The sequence below is a fragment of the Pinus tabuliformis genome, chromosome 4_2 (genome assembly GCF_031772625.1).
Source record: "Pinus tabuliformis cultivar Carrire ecotype Pingquan chromosome 4_2, CPIR1, whole genome shotgun sequence".
Classification (NCBI taxonomy): Eukaryota; Viridiplantae; Streptophyta; class Pinopsida; order Pinales; family Pinaceae; genus Pinus; species Pinus tabuliformis.
This window is the reverse complement of record NC_142304.1, coordinates 569392351-569410539: the sequence shown is the minus strand read 5'-3', so window position 1 is coordinate 569410539 and position 18189 is coordinate 569392351. Positions and strand designations below refer to the sequence as shown.

General features: G+C 34.7%; 3 protein-coding genes and 2 pseudogenes across 3 annotated transcripts; 4 read left to right on the top strand and 1 right to left on the bottom strand.

The window, feature by feature from the left end:
- Positions 1-2467: 2467 nt before the first annotated feature.
- On the top strand, positions 2468-2833 carry LOC149170579 (antifungal protein ginkbilobin-like protein). The gene has a single exon (XM_089425636.1). It carries the CDS (start codon positions 2468-2470, stop codon positions 2831-2833), a length of 366 nt encoding a protein of 121 aa, XP_089281762.1.
- Positions 2834-6563: 3730 nt separating this feature from the next.
- LOC149170578 (protein SRC2-like) lies at positions 6564-7046 on the bottom strand. Its single transcript, XM_089425635.1, has one exon. The coding sequence runs from the start codon at positions 7044-7046 to the stop codon at positions 6564-6566; it is 483 nt and encodes a 160-aa protein (XP_089281761.1).
- A 2069-nt stretch (positions 7047-9115) lies between these two features.
- On the top strand, positions 9116-10453 carry LOC149170577 (pentatricopeptide repeat-containing protein At1g25360-like). Its single transcript, XM_089425634.1, has 2 exons — positions 9116-9266; positions 9420-10453. Exons 1-2 carry the CDS (start codon positions 9116-9118, stop codon positions 10451-10453), a joined length of 1185 nt encoding a protein of 394 aa, XP_089281760.1.
- A 2131-nt stretch (positions 10454-12584) lies between these two features.
- On the top strand, positions 12585-14090 carry LOC149170576 (pentatricopeptide repeat-containing protein At2g13600 pseudogene; annotated as a pseudogene).
- A 3161-nt stretch (positions 14091-17251) lies between these two features.
- On the top strand, positions 17252-17830 carry LOC149170575 (pentatricopeptide repeat-containing protein At2g33680 pseudogene; annotated as a pseudogene).
- The last annotated feature ends 359 nt before the right edge of the window (positions 17831-18189 follow it).

Here is an 18189-nt window from a genome sequence, read left to right as displayed (position 1 = left end):
AAAGCCTTAAAAAGAATTGATTTGTAAAAACATAAATCTTATTAAAGGTGTAATTACTCCAAATGCTTAATAATATTATGGAGTAAATGTCTTATTCGAAATTTGATTTTCTAATGTGAATAATTAAAAACTAAAATAAATTTATGTTCATATTATTTTTTAATATCGAAAATAATTTTTTTCCTAATATATAAATTGTTTCATTTTGTTTATATATGAAAATTATAATTTATTGATATGGTTTATATATTATAACGATCATGATTGTTATGTTTTATTTATTTGATTTATAGTTGATATGATTTTTGCAAGAGTATCATTTTTAATTTTATTAAAATCGTTAATTTTCTAATATTTAAGAATAATAGATTTCCAAAAGAAAATTAAAAGCTCAATGGATATGGATGAAATTAATAATTTCACTTAGTTATTATCCATTTAAGAATTTGAATTAATTATGTTTGATTTGTCTTATATTCGTCAAATATTTAAAATATTTTAGAGTTTGTATGTTTGTAATAGATGGAAAATGATTTCGTGGGGTATATCCACCACATTTACCAATGTAGTTGTGCTAGTACCAAAATCTAGTTCACTTGCCCAAAAAAATGAAATACATCCAATTTATAATACCAAAATGTATATAGTTTCCTAAACAAAACGAAATATATCCAATGTGGTAGAATGATATTCACCAAAATGTTTACCAACAAAAAATGAAATACATCTATTTCATAATGCTAAATTATCTTCCAATGAAATAAAAATGATATTAAAGAAAATAATTCTGATATAAAATAAAAAACATCCATTTCATAATACAATTAAAATAAATTTCAATAATAAATTTAATTGTTTAAAATTTAAAATTCTATTACATTTAACAATATTGGAATACTCAAACCCTATAGAATTGGGTGAGAATCATATGAAAGAAAATAGTTATCTACACAAAATACAAAAAGTCTATTTCTATTTCTTAATACTAAAATATCTTCCCAATATAAACAAATTTTTAAGAATATTATATATATAAAAAATTAATTTATTGTTTAAAATTCTATTACATTTAACCATACTAAAATACATTTCTATTTCTTAGTACTAAAATAAAAAACATCCATTTCATAATACAATTAAAATAAATTTCAATAATAAATTTTATTGTTTAAAATTTAAAATTCTATTACATTTAACAATATTGGAATACTCAAATCCTATAAAATTAGGTGAGAATGATACGAAAGAAAATAGTTATGTACACAAAATACAAAAAGTCTATTTCTATTTCTTAATACTAAAATGTCTTCCCAATATAAACAAATTTTTAAGAATATTATATATATAAAAAATTAATTTATTGTTTAAAATTTAAAATTCTATTACATTTAACCATACTAAAATGCATTTCTATTTCTTAGTACTAGAATAAAAAACATCCATTTCATAATACAATTAAAATAAATTTCAATAATAAATTTTATTGTTTAAAATTTAAAATTCTATTACATTTAACAATATTAGAATACTCAAATCCTATAAAATTAGGTGAGAATGATACGAAAGAAAATAGTTATGTACACAAAATACAAAAAGTCTATTTCTATTTCTTAATACTAAAATGTCTTCCCAATATAAACAAATTTTTAAGAATATTATATATATAAAAAATTAATTTATTGTTTAAAATTTAAAATTCTATTACATTTAACCATACTAAAATGCATTTCTATTTCTTAGTACTAAAATAAAAAACATCCATTTCATAATACAATTAAAATAAATTTCAATAATAAATTTTATTGTTTAAAATTTAAAATTCTATTACATTTAACAATATTAGAATACTCAAATCTTATAAAATTAGGTGAAAATGATACGAAAGAAAATAGTTATGTACACAAAATACAAAAAGTCTATTTCTATTTCTTAATACTAAAATATCTTCGCAATATAAACAAATTTTTAAGAATATTATATATATAAAAAATTAATTTATTGTTTAAAATTTAAAATTCTATTACATTTAACCGTACTAAAATACATTTCTATTTCTTAGTACTAAAATATCTTCCCCAATATAACACACTTTTGAAAATATTGTATATGTGAAAAAATAATTTTACTATTTAAGATTTAAAATTCTATTGCATTTAACCACATTAAAATAATCGAAAACCAATAAAATTATGCGAAAGTGATATTGAAAAAAACAATCCAATACAAAATATAAGACCTCCATCTCCATTTTCTAATATTAAAATGTCTTACCAGTTTTGAGAATGCCGTGCAGGAAACCACCATCATCGTTGACCCAAACAACCCGTGAGGGCTATAAAACGGGTGCTTCCTTCGCATGTTGATAAAGATAACAATAACATTGGGCATCTGAAGGGATTACTAGTTGAGAATTGTCATTATTATTATTAAAGGTGATATTATTTCATTCGAGGCAACCATGAAAATCATGGCCTTTGCTTTAGCGATAATGTTACTACTCGCAGTGGTGGGCGCGCAGAAGTCGTACGCATGTAACCCGGTGGCAGTCCCAGGCGGAAATCCATATGCCTGGGGGATTCTCAGCATCCTCTCACTACTGCAAGATGGCGTGGGATCTATGTCCCACGGTGACGACTACATGGTGGAGATTACAAGCGGAGGTGGTCCTATCTACGGGCAAGCATGCTGCAATCCACGCTTTCAGTATACTTGCGGCGACTGCATTGGCGTGCTCTCCCAACGGCTCCAGAATTCTTGCCCCAATGCGAACGGTGCTCAGTATACTTGGAGTGGCTTCTGCTTCCTCCGCTACGAGTCGTACAAATTTTATTAGACCGCACGGGTTGATCCCGAACGCGTCTAATATCTATTTAAATAAAACAGTAGCGCTTTCTCGTTTGGTAATGGGCCTGTTAGGGTTTCTATGTTATGTTTTCGAATGTTATTGTAATAGCTTTGAGTAAGATTGAGTTATTTAGTTCACTGAATAGTGAATCATAATTTTCAAAATCTGGTGTATTTCAAAAGTATATCTGATTTAATAAAATGTTTTTTTTTTCTTATTTTTGTTATATTTTCGAATTAATTTTTTTCATAAATAAACAAACTATTGTACAATCATCTATTTCATTTGTATTATCTGATTTTGTTAGGGTTTCTATGTTATATTTTACAATTTTGTAGTAAGTTTGAGTTATAGATCCCATATTGTGAATGTAAATTTTCCATATAAAATTGATTTATTCAGTTAACTGAACAGTGAATCATAATCTTCTAATTATTGTGATTATCTTTTATAATATTTTGTGTATTTGAAAAATATATCTGATTTAATAAAATGTTTTTTTTCATGCTGTCACTAGAATCATTTTCTTTTTCATAAATAAACAAAGTATTGTAATGTTATAAGATGAAATTTGTTTTTATTGTAAGTTTCAATGATTTTGAGCTGTAGACAAGTTAATTTAAACCAGGTTTTGTGAATCTAGAATTCAAACGTGATAGAGAAAGATTAACTATTTATATAGTATTTACATATGAAAAATTAAAACTTATTTCTATTACATTTCAACATATTAAAATACACGAAATCCAATAAAATTCTGTGAAAGTGATATTAAAAAAAACAGTACAAAATGTAACACCTCCATCTCCCAATCTGGGAGAGTGGTATCAGCAACCCTTATCCCAATTGCAAATTCTCAATAATGGCTTACATGGCTTCTGGGCCCACCTCTCTCTCCTTGTGGTGACCATTTCGGCTGCAAAGCCTATGCTATACCATGTAACTCGTTAAGTTTAACAGCTGTCCTTTACTAGCCGTGTAGTGCGAAGCTCCACGTAATAGCCAGTTACAATGCTTCCCTGCAGAGACACGAATACCAACCTGAACAAGTTATTGTTGGGGTTACAGTCGGACTTACCGGAACGCTCATTTTCCATTTTTATATGTTCTTCAATGGAATTGTATTGGTATCTCATCGTAGCGAAGTGATTTAGAATCTTTCGTCTTTTTGTTTCGGTTATTTATTTTCTGTGAGATGTATTGATGGCATGAAAGAAAGAAATTTAAACTAGCATTTGCACCAGATGTTGCAAAGAAAACGCAGTAAGGCATAAAGTGTGGAAATCCATTATCCATGTAGTGTGTGCATTACTCAACAAGGTGGATCTGTTTAAATTTGTTGCAAACATTTATGTTATTGAATTGCTAATTTATTTAGAATCTACTACTACCTCCTCTTCTTGGAATATTAAATTTCTTATCACCCCATGATGACAATCCCTCTAATTATTGGAATCACAATTTTTTCCACTTTAGTGGGTTTACCGTCAACCTAAAGAAACATGAATTTGAGTCACTCAACTAAAAAGAAATTGCTAAATTGCTATTTATCATGTTTTGAGTAAAAACAATTAATAACTCATATTTACAACCCTTGAAATATTTACAACCTTTTAACTCTTGTATTTATAACTCATATTTATAACCCTTTAAAATGAAACTAACTATCTATATTTTTATTAATAATAAAAAGAATCTTCTTTATAAAACTGACACTCACATGCTACTCCTATTGAAAAGGAATCAATACTCTTTGATAAGCAATATTCTTTGATAAGCAAGGAAAGCATTATACTCGACCTCAGGGAACTCAGTGGGCAAAATTATCAATAACTAATTAATATTGATTTGCATCAATTTCTTTTGGTCCAACCAACAATTAAAATCCATCCCCTGCCACTACAACAATAATACACCATATATCACCTTCCCATTAAAACTGAGAATGAGCTACAAGTAACTGTGAGAATGTGGATGCCTCATAAGCATGGAGTTAAGTTTGATCCCTGAGCCTTGGTACAATCCTCAACTGTAGAAATATTGAAATTTTTAAGAAGACTCTGGCCATTTCATAAGCAGCTGAGTTGACAGCAGAGTTTGTCTGTTGTTGAGTCCCAATCATAGAGATGTCTATATGAGTTATGTCAATGTCTAAGTAGAGCTGTTGAATATGGAATGTCGGTGTAAGTCCTCATCTCTGTCCAACTTATGTCAAAGCAAGGATGCTACATAGGAAGAAAGAATTGGTTAATTGGTTGTGGATGATGGCATTTTTGCTAGAAAATGCAATATCTCCTTCATTGATTTCAAAACTCCATTGCTTCACTTGCACCTATCTTCTCAGGCTTTCATATTGATAAAAACAATGTAGAAAATTTTGGTTGAGTTAGTTTCAAACCATAAAATCTACCCCAACTTCATCTAATGGGCTTGTAATATAGCCTTCTTTCCCACATTTTCTTGATTATAAAATAATGTCAAAGTAAAATGAGAGTTAGAAATATTTTTCAACAATAGTCACTTGCATCAGATGATTATTATCTCGCTTGGTTTTCATCCTTATGGCTTAATATGGACGGACCATTTTCTGCAAGATTAGGAAAGCCTACTGTGTCTTTGAAAGATCGATTTGATTAATGGACATAAGTTAAAAACGTAGTGATCATCCTGTAAACAAATATATATACTCTATATATATCAAAGCAGCAGACTGAAGGCACTGAATTTGCCCATTTCAGACTCATATATGATATATCTATTCAAATGTTTACATAAACCAATATTTCATCCACAATGGCTAAGAGTAGTATATATCAAAGACTGAAGGCACTGAAATTGCCCAATTCACTCATATATCTACTCAAATTTCTACACAAACCAATATTTCATTCACAATGGCTAAAAGTATATATCAAAGTAGCAGACTGAAGGCACTGAACTTGCCCATTTGAGACTTATATATCTATTCAAATTTTTAAACAAACCAATGTGTGATACACAGTGGCTAAGACTATCTATCAAAGTAGCAGACTGAAGGCACTGAACATGCCCATTGCAAAATTCAGACTCATATCTATTCAAACTTTTACACAAACCAATGTTCATCCACATAGGCTAAGAATATATATCGAAGTAGCAGATTGAAGGCAGTGAACTTGCCCTTTTCAGATTCATATATCTATTCAAACTTTTACATAAACCAGTCTTTCATCCACAGTGGCTCGTGATTTTCAAAATTTTTATGTATGCCATAATAAGCACTTCACGAATCAACTAGGAATTGAAGGCACTTGCACAAAGAATATAATAACAGAAAACCAACGTATTCTTGCACAATAATATTATTGATGATAACACTATGCATAAATTGCTATTGCTTTGTTGTAAGCCACAACAGGATCTTGATCTTCCTTGGCACAGATGTTACTGTCAGATGGACTGAGATGAATTTTTGCAGCCCCATTCTTCAATCCAACTTTATTCCTTTTCAATTTTGGGGCCATGAGAATCTGATAGCAGCCAACAAGTTTCTCCTTCTCCTTCTCAACCATCTCACCACCATCTTTTTGCTTTTCTTGATCTTTGCCCTGTTCCTTGCATGCACTACTGTTGAAGTCTTGACAGTGGGATTGCTGTTCTTGGGCATCAACAACATTATTAGGTTCAATGGACAGTAATTTTCTCACAAATGAAGGCCTGGGTTGGATAGGATTCCCCATCAAATCTCTGAAACCCACAGCCCCCCAGTTGCAGGGATGAATCTGTTCATTCTGTGAAGATCTACTCCATCAAGAATCATGGTGCCAAGGTTGAGAATGCCCCGTGGGTGACCAGAAGGACGACGGACCTGCAGTGCCAAGAAACTCATCCCACTGAAATTTGTGCTCCCGTAGCCCTTGAGGAGAGTGGAAAGCAAGACCCTCACAGTGCCTAGCAGGGTATCCCTGAGGCAACCCACGCAGTATATCTCCATAATCACAGCAGAGGTTTCACAGCGGAGCAAACTCTCTTCCACTCTGAATATGGCCTTGTTGTTCCAAGTAGGGTTTGCACCCCCTGTTCTGTCAATTTGCGTCGTCAGTTTTTTCTCGAAATTAATCCATACAACACAGTAGGTCTGCATCATGCCAAAAAGATGCATCTCCTTCAGATCTTGAGCTGAGATGATGTTAAGCTCCAGCTGTGTGTAAGCTTCCCCCATGATGTAGAGTGAATTTACTGCACAAGGAAACACAATATTCAGAGACCACCCTGATTGAAATTATAGGAGCAGAAACGCCATGAATGAAATCTTTTGAAATCTGAACATTGTATAGAACTGACTTATAAGACAAAACACCTCATAGACTCTCTAGCTCATGATGATGAAAGCAGATGGAAATCAGTGCAGAAGGCCACCCCAAATGGTCATGATCGAAGCCAAGAAGCAGAAAAACCCATTCATAGATACAACAATAATGGAACAAACAAAAAAAAAATGTACCAAATCCATTTGTTGTTTCATTTTAGAATTTTATTGCTGTGATTTCCATTTCAAAACTCCATTACTTCACCCTCACCTATAGTCTCAGGCTCTCATATTCATAAAAACAATGTACAAAATTTTGCTTGAGTTAGTTTTAGATTATAAAATCTACCCATTTCAAAACTCCATTGCTTCACCTGCACCTATCTTCTCAGAATCTCATATTGATAAAAGCAATGTAGAAAATTTTGGTTGTTAGTGTTAGACTATAAAATATACCCATTTCAAAACTCCATTGCTTCACCTGCACCTATCTTCTCAGGCTTTCATATTGATAAAAACAATGTAGAAAATTTCAGTTGAGTTAGTTTCAAACCATAAAATCTACCCCAACTTCATCTAATGGGCTTGTAATATAGCCTTCTTTCCCACATTTTCTTGATTATATAATAATGTCAAAGTAAAACGAGAGTTAGAAATATTTTTCAACAATAGTCACTTGCATTAGCTGATTATTATCTCGCTTGGTTTTCATCCTTATGACTTAATATGGACGAACCATTTTCTGCAAGATTAGGAAAGCCTTGTGAATTTTTTAGCTTCAAAGTAATTCTTTCAGATCACTTGCCTATCTATCTGGAGTCTAGACCTCTCAAACGAAGAGGCCTAAAAACATACCATTTTCATTTGAACAGCTGCAGTTTGGCAACCCAGACATAGAAAATAAAATCCAGTATTAGTGAAATGAAGACACTCACATTACATGAACAAAAATGTGAAGTTTCAAAGTAATTGTTTCAGATCACTTGCCTATCTATCTGGAATCTAGACCTCTCAAACGAAGAGGCCTAAAAACATACCATTTTCATTTGAACAACTACAGTTTGGCAACCCAGACATAGAAAATAAAATCCAGTATTAGTGAAATGAAGATACTCACATTACATGAACAAAAATGTGAATCCTTTCTAAGAAGCTTCAAAATGTAAAGAAAAAAGCGGAACAACTAGGTTTTTGTAAACATATTCAAAAGAAACATGAACTGGAGATAGAGATGGTTAGTGTTGTAAAAGAAAAGGAATTGATATTGTGGCTTGAAAACGACAGATGCTTCCTTTATACTTTTTAAGTGCCAAGCATAAACCACCTTCCAATCTAAGGAAGGATAACAGTAAGTACAAGGAAGACCACAGATGCTTCCTTTATACTTCAATTGTCAAGCATTAACCAACATTCATAAGGTAGGTGCTTCCATAGACTCTATCTCACCATGTGACCAACCAGCCCAACTTAACAGCCATGACAGCATCAGCAGATCAGTGGCCCCTTGCAGGGCCACACCAACCCAGCTTAACAGCCATCGGCTGATCAATGGCCCCTTGTGGAGCCACACCAGCCCACCTTTGGGCAAACCACTATGTAAGAAAATGAAAACTTGGTGGAAACTGTAGCAGCAAGCCACTTTCACCTACCCATCTTGTCTCTCATGGCTAATCTTCAAATGAATAGAGGAAAGATTACCGAGTCATGAACTTTTAAATGAGGGCATATTATCAAAAACCTTGAATGAGACTCATGAGAATCTATAAAAGAAAAGAAGAAGTCAGACATGCCTAACTTAGTGGTTGATATAGTGCTTAACCACATTAATCACCCTCGTTCAAATACTGGAAGGCATAAAGCCCTGCGTTAGTAAAAAGTTCAGGAATGTGATTCTAGCTGCATATGTCAGGAATAGTAAATTAGAGGACGGCCAAAAGTTGTTCGACAAAATTCCTGAATGAAATGTAGTTTCATGGAATACAATGATAGCAGGATATGCTCAGATTGGACGCATGGAGGATGCACGCCAATTATTTGAGAAAATGCCCAAACGAGATGCTGTGTCATGGACTTCGGTTATTACCGGATATGCCAAGAATGGATTCTTTCAAGAGTCATTGGATCTCTTTTCCTGTATGCATGAGGGGTGTGTTTACCGGAACTAATTTACATTCACCGGTGTTTTGAGTGCATGTGCCAGCCTTGAAGTCTTGCTACCAGGCAAGCAGGTCCATGCTGACAGTATTAAAATGGGTTTTCAATTTGATATTTCTGTGGGTAATGCAGCAATTAACATGTATGCCAAATGTGGAAGCATAGATAATGCACGGCAACTGTTTGATACAATGCCTGAACGAGATGTAGTTTCGTGGACTTCAGTGATCGCAGGATATGCTTGGAATGAGCATGGTAAAGATGCATTGGAATTATTTGCCCGAATGCTTAGTACTGGTACAATGCCTAACCAGTCCAACCTAACTTGTGTCCTGGGCATATGCACGAGCCTAGCAGCCCTTGATGATGGAAAGCAAATCCATGCTCACACTGTCAAAACTGGTTTTGTGTCAAATGTAAACGTGGGCAATGTCCTTGTTAGTATGTATGCGAAATGTGGGGAAATTGATGATGCGCGCCTGTTCTTTGAGAGGATGTGTGAAAGCAATGTGCTGTCATGGAATTCTATGATTGTGGGATATGCAGAGAATGGAAGAATAGATGAGGCACGACAGCTCTTTGATGAAATGCCTGAAAGATATGTGGAATCTTGGAATGTGATGATTGTGGGATATGCTCGGAATAAAAAAACATTTGATGCCCGGGTACTATTTGAGAAAATGCCCAAGGAAAATGTCATATCATGGACTGCTGTCCTTACAGGATATGTTCAGAATGGACAAGATGAGGAAGCCCTGCAGCTTTTTTCTCGAATGGGACAATCTTGTGTGAAACCTAATAACTCCACCTGGGCAGTTGTTTTAAGTTCATGTGCTGGCCTAGCAACCCTGGAACAGGGCAAACAGCTTCATGCTCAAATAATCAAAGTGGGATTCGAGTCAGATGTTTTTGTGAGAAGTGCCATAGTTGATATGTATGCTAAATGTGGGAACCTAGATTATGCACGGCTATCATTTGATAAAATTTACAAACCTGACACGGTCTTATGGACCACAATTATATCAGCATATGCTCAGCATGGACATGGCAAGGAGGCATTACTACTCTTTGAAGAAATGCAACAAGCAGGCTTGACTCCAAATCACGTTACATTTCTTGGTGTTCTGGCTGCATGTAGTCATACAGGCCTACTGGACAAAGGCTAGCACTATTTCTTATCCATGAGTCAGCATCATGGTATTAAACCAAGAGTGGAGCACTATGTCTGCATGGTAGATATTCTTGGTCGTCCAGGGCACTTGGATGAAGCAGAGGACCTTATCAACTCCATCCCTTATGAGCCTGATGCTATTCTGTGGAAGGCCTTGCTTGGTGCTTGCAGAGTCCATGGAAACCTTGATATAGGCAGACGTGCAGCAGAACACCTTTTTGATTTGGAACCTCAAAATGCAACTGCCTATGTCTCGCTGTCAAATATTTATGCTGCTGCAGGCAAGTGGGATGATGTTGTAAAGGTGAGAAGAATGATGAAAGATAGGGAGATAAAGAAGAATCCTGGATGTAGTTGGATTGAAATCAAGAATGTGGCGCACAAATTTATTGTAGGAGATAGATCACACCCACAGTCAGAAAGAATTTATGCAATGCTGGATCACTTGTCTAAGCGGATGAAGGAGGCAGGATATATGCCTGACACAAAATCTGTACTGCTTGATGTGGAGGAGCAGCGCAAGTAACAGAGTTTCGTTGTCAACACAGTGAGAAGCTGGACGTTGCCTTAGGGCTTGACAATACAGTTCCATGGTTGCTTACTTGTATAGTCACAAACCTTTGAATTTGTTGTGATTGCCACAACAAATTCATCGGGGGTGAAATTGTTGCTCTCGATGCATACTGATTCCATTATCTCAATTGTAGAATTTGATTTTCGGGGGATTATGATTTATCTATGATAATATTTTAAACTCCCCTCATTCATTAATTCTTCATTTATGATGTAATATTGGAGAAATGACAACAGGTTCAAAACTGCAAAATATTATCTGATATATAAACGGTGCCATCAACAACACAAACCTGTTTATTTTTAAATCAAGGTACAGGATTTATGTGAGAACACTTCTCAAATGGCATGTCACCTTTAGGACAACTTTTCATGCCATTCTTAGTATAAACATATTAGAAGAGCTTGATTTCTATCACATTAACAGGAAACAATGAAACAACTGAATATCTTTGATGCCTAGGTATGTCTGCTACTTTTGACAGAAGCTCTTGTATTATTGGGTTCTTCTCTCATAGATTTTTGGATCTCTGTTAAACACCATTGTTTTTCTGCTCATGCATCTTAAGCCTATCTAATAATTTCTATTAACAGAAGAAAGCTTGTGGCTAAACATTTTTGAAAGTGATGAACTTGAACTTTTAAGTTTTTCTGATTTGAGTTTTGGCACATACGAGGAGAAAGTCACAGAACGCAGCATCATATTTTCTGATCTTGTGTCGAGTACTCTATGAACGGAGCTTGCCCAAAGGTAAGAGACAGAGATTTTAAAGCAAGTAGGCTGACAAAACAAATATAATGTCCAACTGAATAGATATAAATGGAATTTGAATTTATGCATCACATTAGGGTAAAGTAAACTAAATTTAAAAATGGTACACTTACAATTTTTTTTTTTGATGTTACAGGGAAGACAAACCTCGCTAGGATGCATCCATCAATAAGCAACTATATTGTAGGTTGATAAGAGTTCAAAACTTCAAACTTTCAAAACAAGCTAAATTCAAACTTTTGATCAATCTTTCTGTAGGAACACGGTTTAGGATGCATCCATCAATAAGCAGCTATATTGTAGGTTGATAAGAGTTCAAAACTTCAAACTTTCAAAACAAGCTAAATTCAAACTTTTGATCAATCTTTCTGTACGAACACGGTTGACGAACATTGTTAAGATTCACAATCCCTCATTGCTGATTGCTTTTTCTTATCCTTCTGCAGGTTATTGCTTTTTCTTATCCCTCATTGCTTATTGGAATTTATGGTCCATCGTTTGTACAATCCAGAGGAAACAAATGTGAATAGGATAGGGATGCTTTCAAGAGTCATTGGATCTCTTTTCCTGTATGCATGAGGGGTGTGTTTACCGGAACTAATTTACATTCACCGGTGTTTTGAGTGCATGTGCCAGCCTTGAAGTCTTGCTACCAGGCAAGCATGTCCATGCTGACAGTATTAAAATGGGTTTTCAATTTGATATTTCTGTGGGTAATGCAACAATTAACATGTATGCCAAATGAGGAAGCATAGATAATGCACGGCAACTGTTTGATACAATGCCTGAACGAGATGTAGTTTCGTGGACTTCAGTGATCGCAGGATATGCCCGGAATGAGCATGGCAAATATGCATTGGAATTCTTTGCCCGAATGCTTAGTACTGGTACAATGCCTAACCAGTCCAACCTAACTTGTGTCTTGGGCATATGCACGAGCCTAGCAACCCTTGAAGATGGCAAGCAAATCCATGCTCACACTGTCAAAACTGGTTTTGTGTCAAATGTAAACGTGGGCAATGTCCTTGTTAGTATGTATGCGAAATGTGGGGAAATTGATGATGCGCGCCTGTTCTTTGAGGGGATGTGTGAAAGGAATGTGCTGTCATGGAATTCTATGATTGTGGGATATGCAGAGAATGGAAGAACAGATGAGGCACGGCAGCTCTTTGATGAAATGCCTGAAAGATATGTGGAATCTTGGAATGTGATGATTGTGGGATATGCTCGGAATAAAAAAACATTTGATGCCCGGGTACTATTTGAGAAAATGCCCGAGGCAAATGTCATATCATGGACTGCTGTCCTTACAGGATATGTTCAGAATGGACAAGATGAGGAAGCCCTGCAGCTTTTTTCTCGAATGGGACAATCTTGTGTGAAACCTAATAACTCCACCTGGGCAGTTGTTTTAAGTTCATGTGCTGGCCTAGCAACCCTGGAACAGGGCAAACAGCTTCATGCTCAAATAATCAAAGTGGGATTCGAGTCAGATGTTTTTGTGAGAAGTGCCATAGTTGATATGTATGCTAAATGTGGGAACCTAGATTATGCACGGCTATCATTTGATAAAATTTACAAACCTGACACGGTCTTATGGACCACAATTATATCAGCATATGCTCAGCATGGACATGGTAGGGAGGCATTACTACTCTTTGAAGAAATGCAACAAGCAGGCTTGACTCCAAATCACGTTACATTTCTTGGTGTTCTGGCTGCATGTAGTCATATAGGCCTAGTGGACAAAGGTTGGCACTATTTCTTATCCATGAGTCAGGATCATGGTATTAGACCAAGAGTGGAGCACTATGTCTGCATGGTAGATTTTCTTGGTCGTTCAGGGCACTTGGATGAAGCAGAGGACCTTATCAACTCCGTCCCTTATGAGCCTGATGCTATTCTGTGGAAGGCCTTGCTTGGTGCTTGCAGAGTCCATGGAAACCTTGATATAGGCAGACGTGCAGCGGAACACCTTTTTGATTTGGAACCTCAAAATGCAGCTGCCTATTTCTTGCTGTCAAATATTTATGCTGCTGCAGGCAAGTGGGATGATGTTGCAAAGGTGAGAAGAATGATGAAAGATAGGGAGATAAAGAAGAATCCTGGATGTAGTTGGATTGAAATCAAGAATGTGGCGCACAAATTTATTGTAGGAGATAGATCGCACCCACAGTCAGAGAGAATTTATGCAATGCTGGATCACTTGTCTAAGCGGATGAAGGAGGCAGGATATATGCCTGACACAAAATCTGTACTGCTTGATGTGGAGGAGCAGCGCAAGTAGTAGAGTTTCGTTGTCACCACAGTGAGAAGCTGGACGTTGCCTTAGGGCTTGATAATACAGTTCCATGGTTGCTTACTTGTATAGTCACAAACCTTTGAATTTGTTGTGATTGCCACAACAAATTCATCGGGGGTGAAATTGTTGCTCTCGATGCATACTGATTCCATTATCTCAATTGTGGAATTTGATTTTCGGGGGATTATGATTTATCTATGATAATAATTTAAACTCCCCTCATTCATTAATTCTTCATTTATGATGTAATATTGGAGAAATGACAACAGGTTCAAAACTGCAAAATATTATCTGATATATAAACGGTGCCATCAACAACACAGACCTGTTTATTTTTAAATCAAGGTACAGGATTTATGTGAGAACACTTCTCAAATGGCATGTCACCTTTAGGACAACTTTTCATGCCATTCTTAGTATAAACATATTAGAAGAGCTTGATTTCTATCACATTAACAGGAAACAATGAAACAGCTGAATATCTTTGATGCCTAGGTATGTCTGCTACTTCTGACAGAAGCTCTTGTATTATTGGGTTCTTCTCTCATAGATTTTTGGATCTCTGTTAAACACCATTGTTTTTCTGCTCATGCATCTTAAGCCTATCTAATAATTTCTATTAACAGAAGAAAGCTTGTGGCTAAACATTTTTGAAAGTGATGAACTTGAACTTTTAAGTTTTTCTGATTTGAGTTTTGGCACATACCAAGAGAAAGTCACAGAACGCAACATCATATTTTCTGATCTTGTGTCGAGTACTCTATGAACGGAGCTTTCCCAAAGGTAAGAGACAGACATTTTTTCAAACCTTTCCCATGTTTTCAAGCAATCTCTATATGAATCTACAGACATTCCAGATACATATTTATTAAGGATGTCTATAATTTATGAACCTAACAAAACAAAAAGCCAAAAATGACTTGCCTTGGAAAAGTTTGTTTGAACTCCGATCATAAATCCAGAATGGCTCAATTAGTAACACGAATAAAAAATTAAATAAATTAATATGGTCTGTTTTGACTCTGAGCATAAATCCAAATAAAAAATTAAGTAAATACATTAAAGAAATTTAATGGGGTCTGTTTTGACTCTAGCATAATCCAGTGTTGTTCAATTAATGATACAAATAAAAATATCAAAGAAATTTAATGTGATTAAACTAAATTTAAAAATGGTACACTTACAATTTTTTTTTTGATGTTACAGGGAAGATTAATTCTTCATTTATGATGTAATATTGGAGAAATGACAACAGGTTCAAAACTGCAAAATATTATCTGATATATAAACGGTGCCATCAACAACACAGACCTGTTTATTTTTAAATCAAGGTACAGGATTTATGTGAGAACACTTCTCAAATGGCATGTCACCTTTAGGACAACTTTTCATGCCATTCTTAGTATAAACATATTAGAAGAGCTTGATTTCTATCACATTAACAGGAAACAATGAAACAGCTGAATATCTTTGATGCCTAGGTATGTCTGCTACTTTCACAGAACGCAGCATCATATTTTCTGATCTTGTGTCGAGTACTCTATGAACGGAGCTTTCCCAAAGGTAAGAGACAGACATTTTTTCAAACCTTTCCCATGTTTTCAAGCAATCTCTATATGAATCTACAAACATTCCAGATACATATTTATTAAGGATGTCTATAATTTATGAACCTAACAAAACAAAAAGCCAAAAATGACTTGCCTTGGAAAAGTTTGTTTGAACTCCGATCATAAATCCAGAATGGCTCAATTAGTAACACGAATAAAAAATTAAATAAATTAATATGGTCTGTTTTGACTCTGAGCATAAATCCAAATAAAAAATTAAGTAAATACATTAAAGAAATTTAATGGGGTCTGTTTTGACTCTAGCATAATCCAGTGTTGTTCAATTAATGATATGTAATATTGGAGAAATGACAACAGGTTCAAAACTGCAAAATATTATCTGATATATAAACGGTGCCATCAACAACACAGACCTGTTTATTTTTAAATCAAGGTACAGGATTTATGTGAGAACACTTCTCAAATGGCATGTCACCTTTAGGACAACTTTTCATGCCATTCTTAGTATAAACATATTAGAAGAGCTTGATTTCTATCACATTAACAGGAAACAATGAAACAGCTGAATATCTTTGATGCCTAGGTATGTCTGCTACTTCTGACAGAAGCTCTTGTATTATTGGGTTCTTCTCTCATAGATTTTTGGATCTCTGTTAAACACCATTGTTTTTCTGCTCATGCATCTTAAGCCTATCTAATAATTTCTATTAACAGAAGAAAGCTTGTGGCTAAACATTTTTGAAAGTGATGAACTTGAACTTTTAAGTTTTTCTGATTTGAGTTTTGGCACATACCAGGAGAAAGTCACAGAACGCAGCATCATATTTTCTGATCTTGTGTCGAGTACTCTATGAACGGAGCTTTCCCAAAGGTAAGAGACAGACATTTTAAAGCAAGTAGGCTGACAAAACAAATATAATGTCCAACTGAATAGATATAAATGGAATTTGAATTTATGCATCACATTAGGGTAAAGTAAACTAAATTTAAAAATGGTACACTTACAATTTTTTTTTGATGTTACAGGGAAGACAAACCTCGCTAGGATGCATCCATCAATAAGCAGCTATATTGTAGGTTGATAAGAGTTCAAAACTTCAAACTTTCAAAACAAGCTAAATTCAAACTTTTGATCAATCTTTCTGTAGGAACACGGTTTAGGATGCATCCATCAATAAGCAACTATATTGTAGGTTGATAAGAGTTCAAAACTTCAAACTTTCAAAACAAGCTAAATTCAAACTTTTGATCAATCTTTCTATAGGAACACGGTTGACGAACATTGTTAAGATTCACAATCCCTCATTGCTGATTGCTTTTTCTTATCCTTCTGCAGGTTATTGCTTTTTCTTATCCCTCATTGCTTATTGGAATTTATGGTCCATCGTTTGTATAATCCAGAGGAAACAAATGTGAATAGGATAGGGATGCTTTCAAGAGTCATTGGATCTCTTTTCCTGTATGCATGAGGGGTGTGTTTACCAGAACTAATTTACATTCACCGGTGTTTTGAGTGCATGTGCCAGCCTTGAAGTCTTGCTACCAGGCAAGCAGGTCCATGCTGACAGTATTAAAATGGGTTTTCAATTTGATATTTCTGTGGGTAATGCAGCAATTAACATGTATGCCAAATGTGGAAGCATAGATAATGCACGGCAACTGTTTGATACAATGCCTGAACGAGATGTAGTTTCGTGGACTTCAGTGATCGCAGGATATGCCCGGAATGAGCATGGCAAAGATGCATTGGAATTCTTTGCCCGAATGCTTAGTACTGGTACAATGCCTAACCAGTCCAACCTAACTTGTGTCCTGGGCATATGCACGAGCCTAGCAGCCCTTGAAGATGGCAAGCAAATCCATGCTCACACTGTCAAAACTGGTTTTGTGTCAAATGTAAACGTGGGCAATGTCCTTGTTAGTATGTATGCAAAATGTGGGGAAATTGATGATGCGCGCCTGTTCTTTGAGAGGATGTGTGAAAGTAATGTGCTGTCATGGAATTCTATGATTGTGGGATATGCAGAGAATGGAAGAACAGATGAGGCACGGCAGCGGACAGTTATTGCAGGATCGAACGAACAGTCGCAGTTAGTGCAGGATCGAACGAACAGTCAATTCAAATCAACGGATAAGAATTACCTAATCGTCTAACACTAAAATCCAATGGCACATGTTTTGACACGAAAGCAATTTGGGGAGTTAATCTCAGAGGGAAACGCCTTACGGCGTAAATATCCATTAAAATGGTTTTGATATATAAATTAGTAAAAATATATATAAATTATTTTATATACTAAAATAATAAGAACAAAATAGGTAGACTTGAATAAATAAGTTGTTGAGTGTGAAAGGATTAGTTTTGTTCGTAACTTGTGAGGAAATATGGTAGTATTAATAAAATTAATTATTCAATTTTAATTTCATTTACTGATTTTTAATATAAAGATAGAGTGAATATATTATATTCACTTATTATATATATAAATAATAGTTTGGTGGACTTATATAAA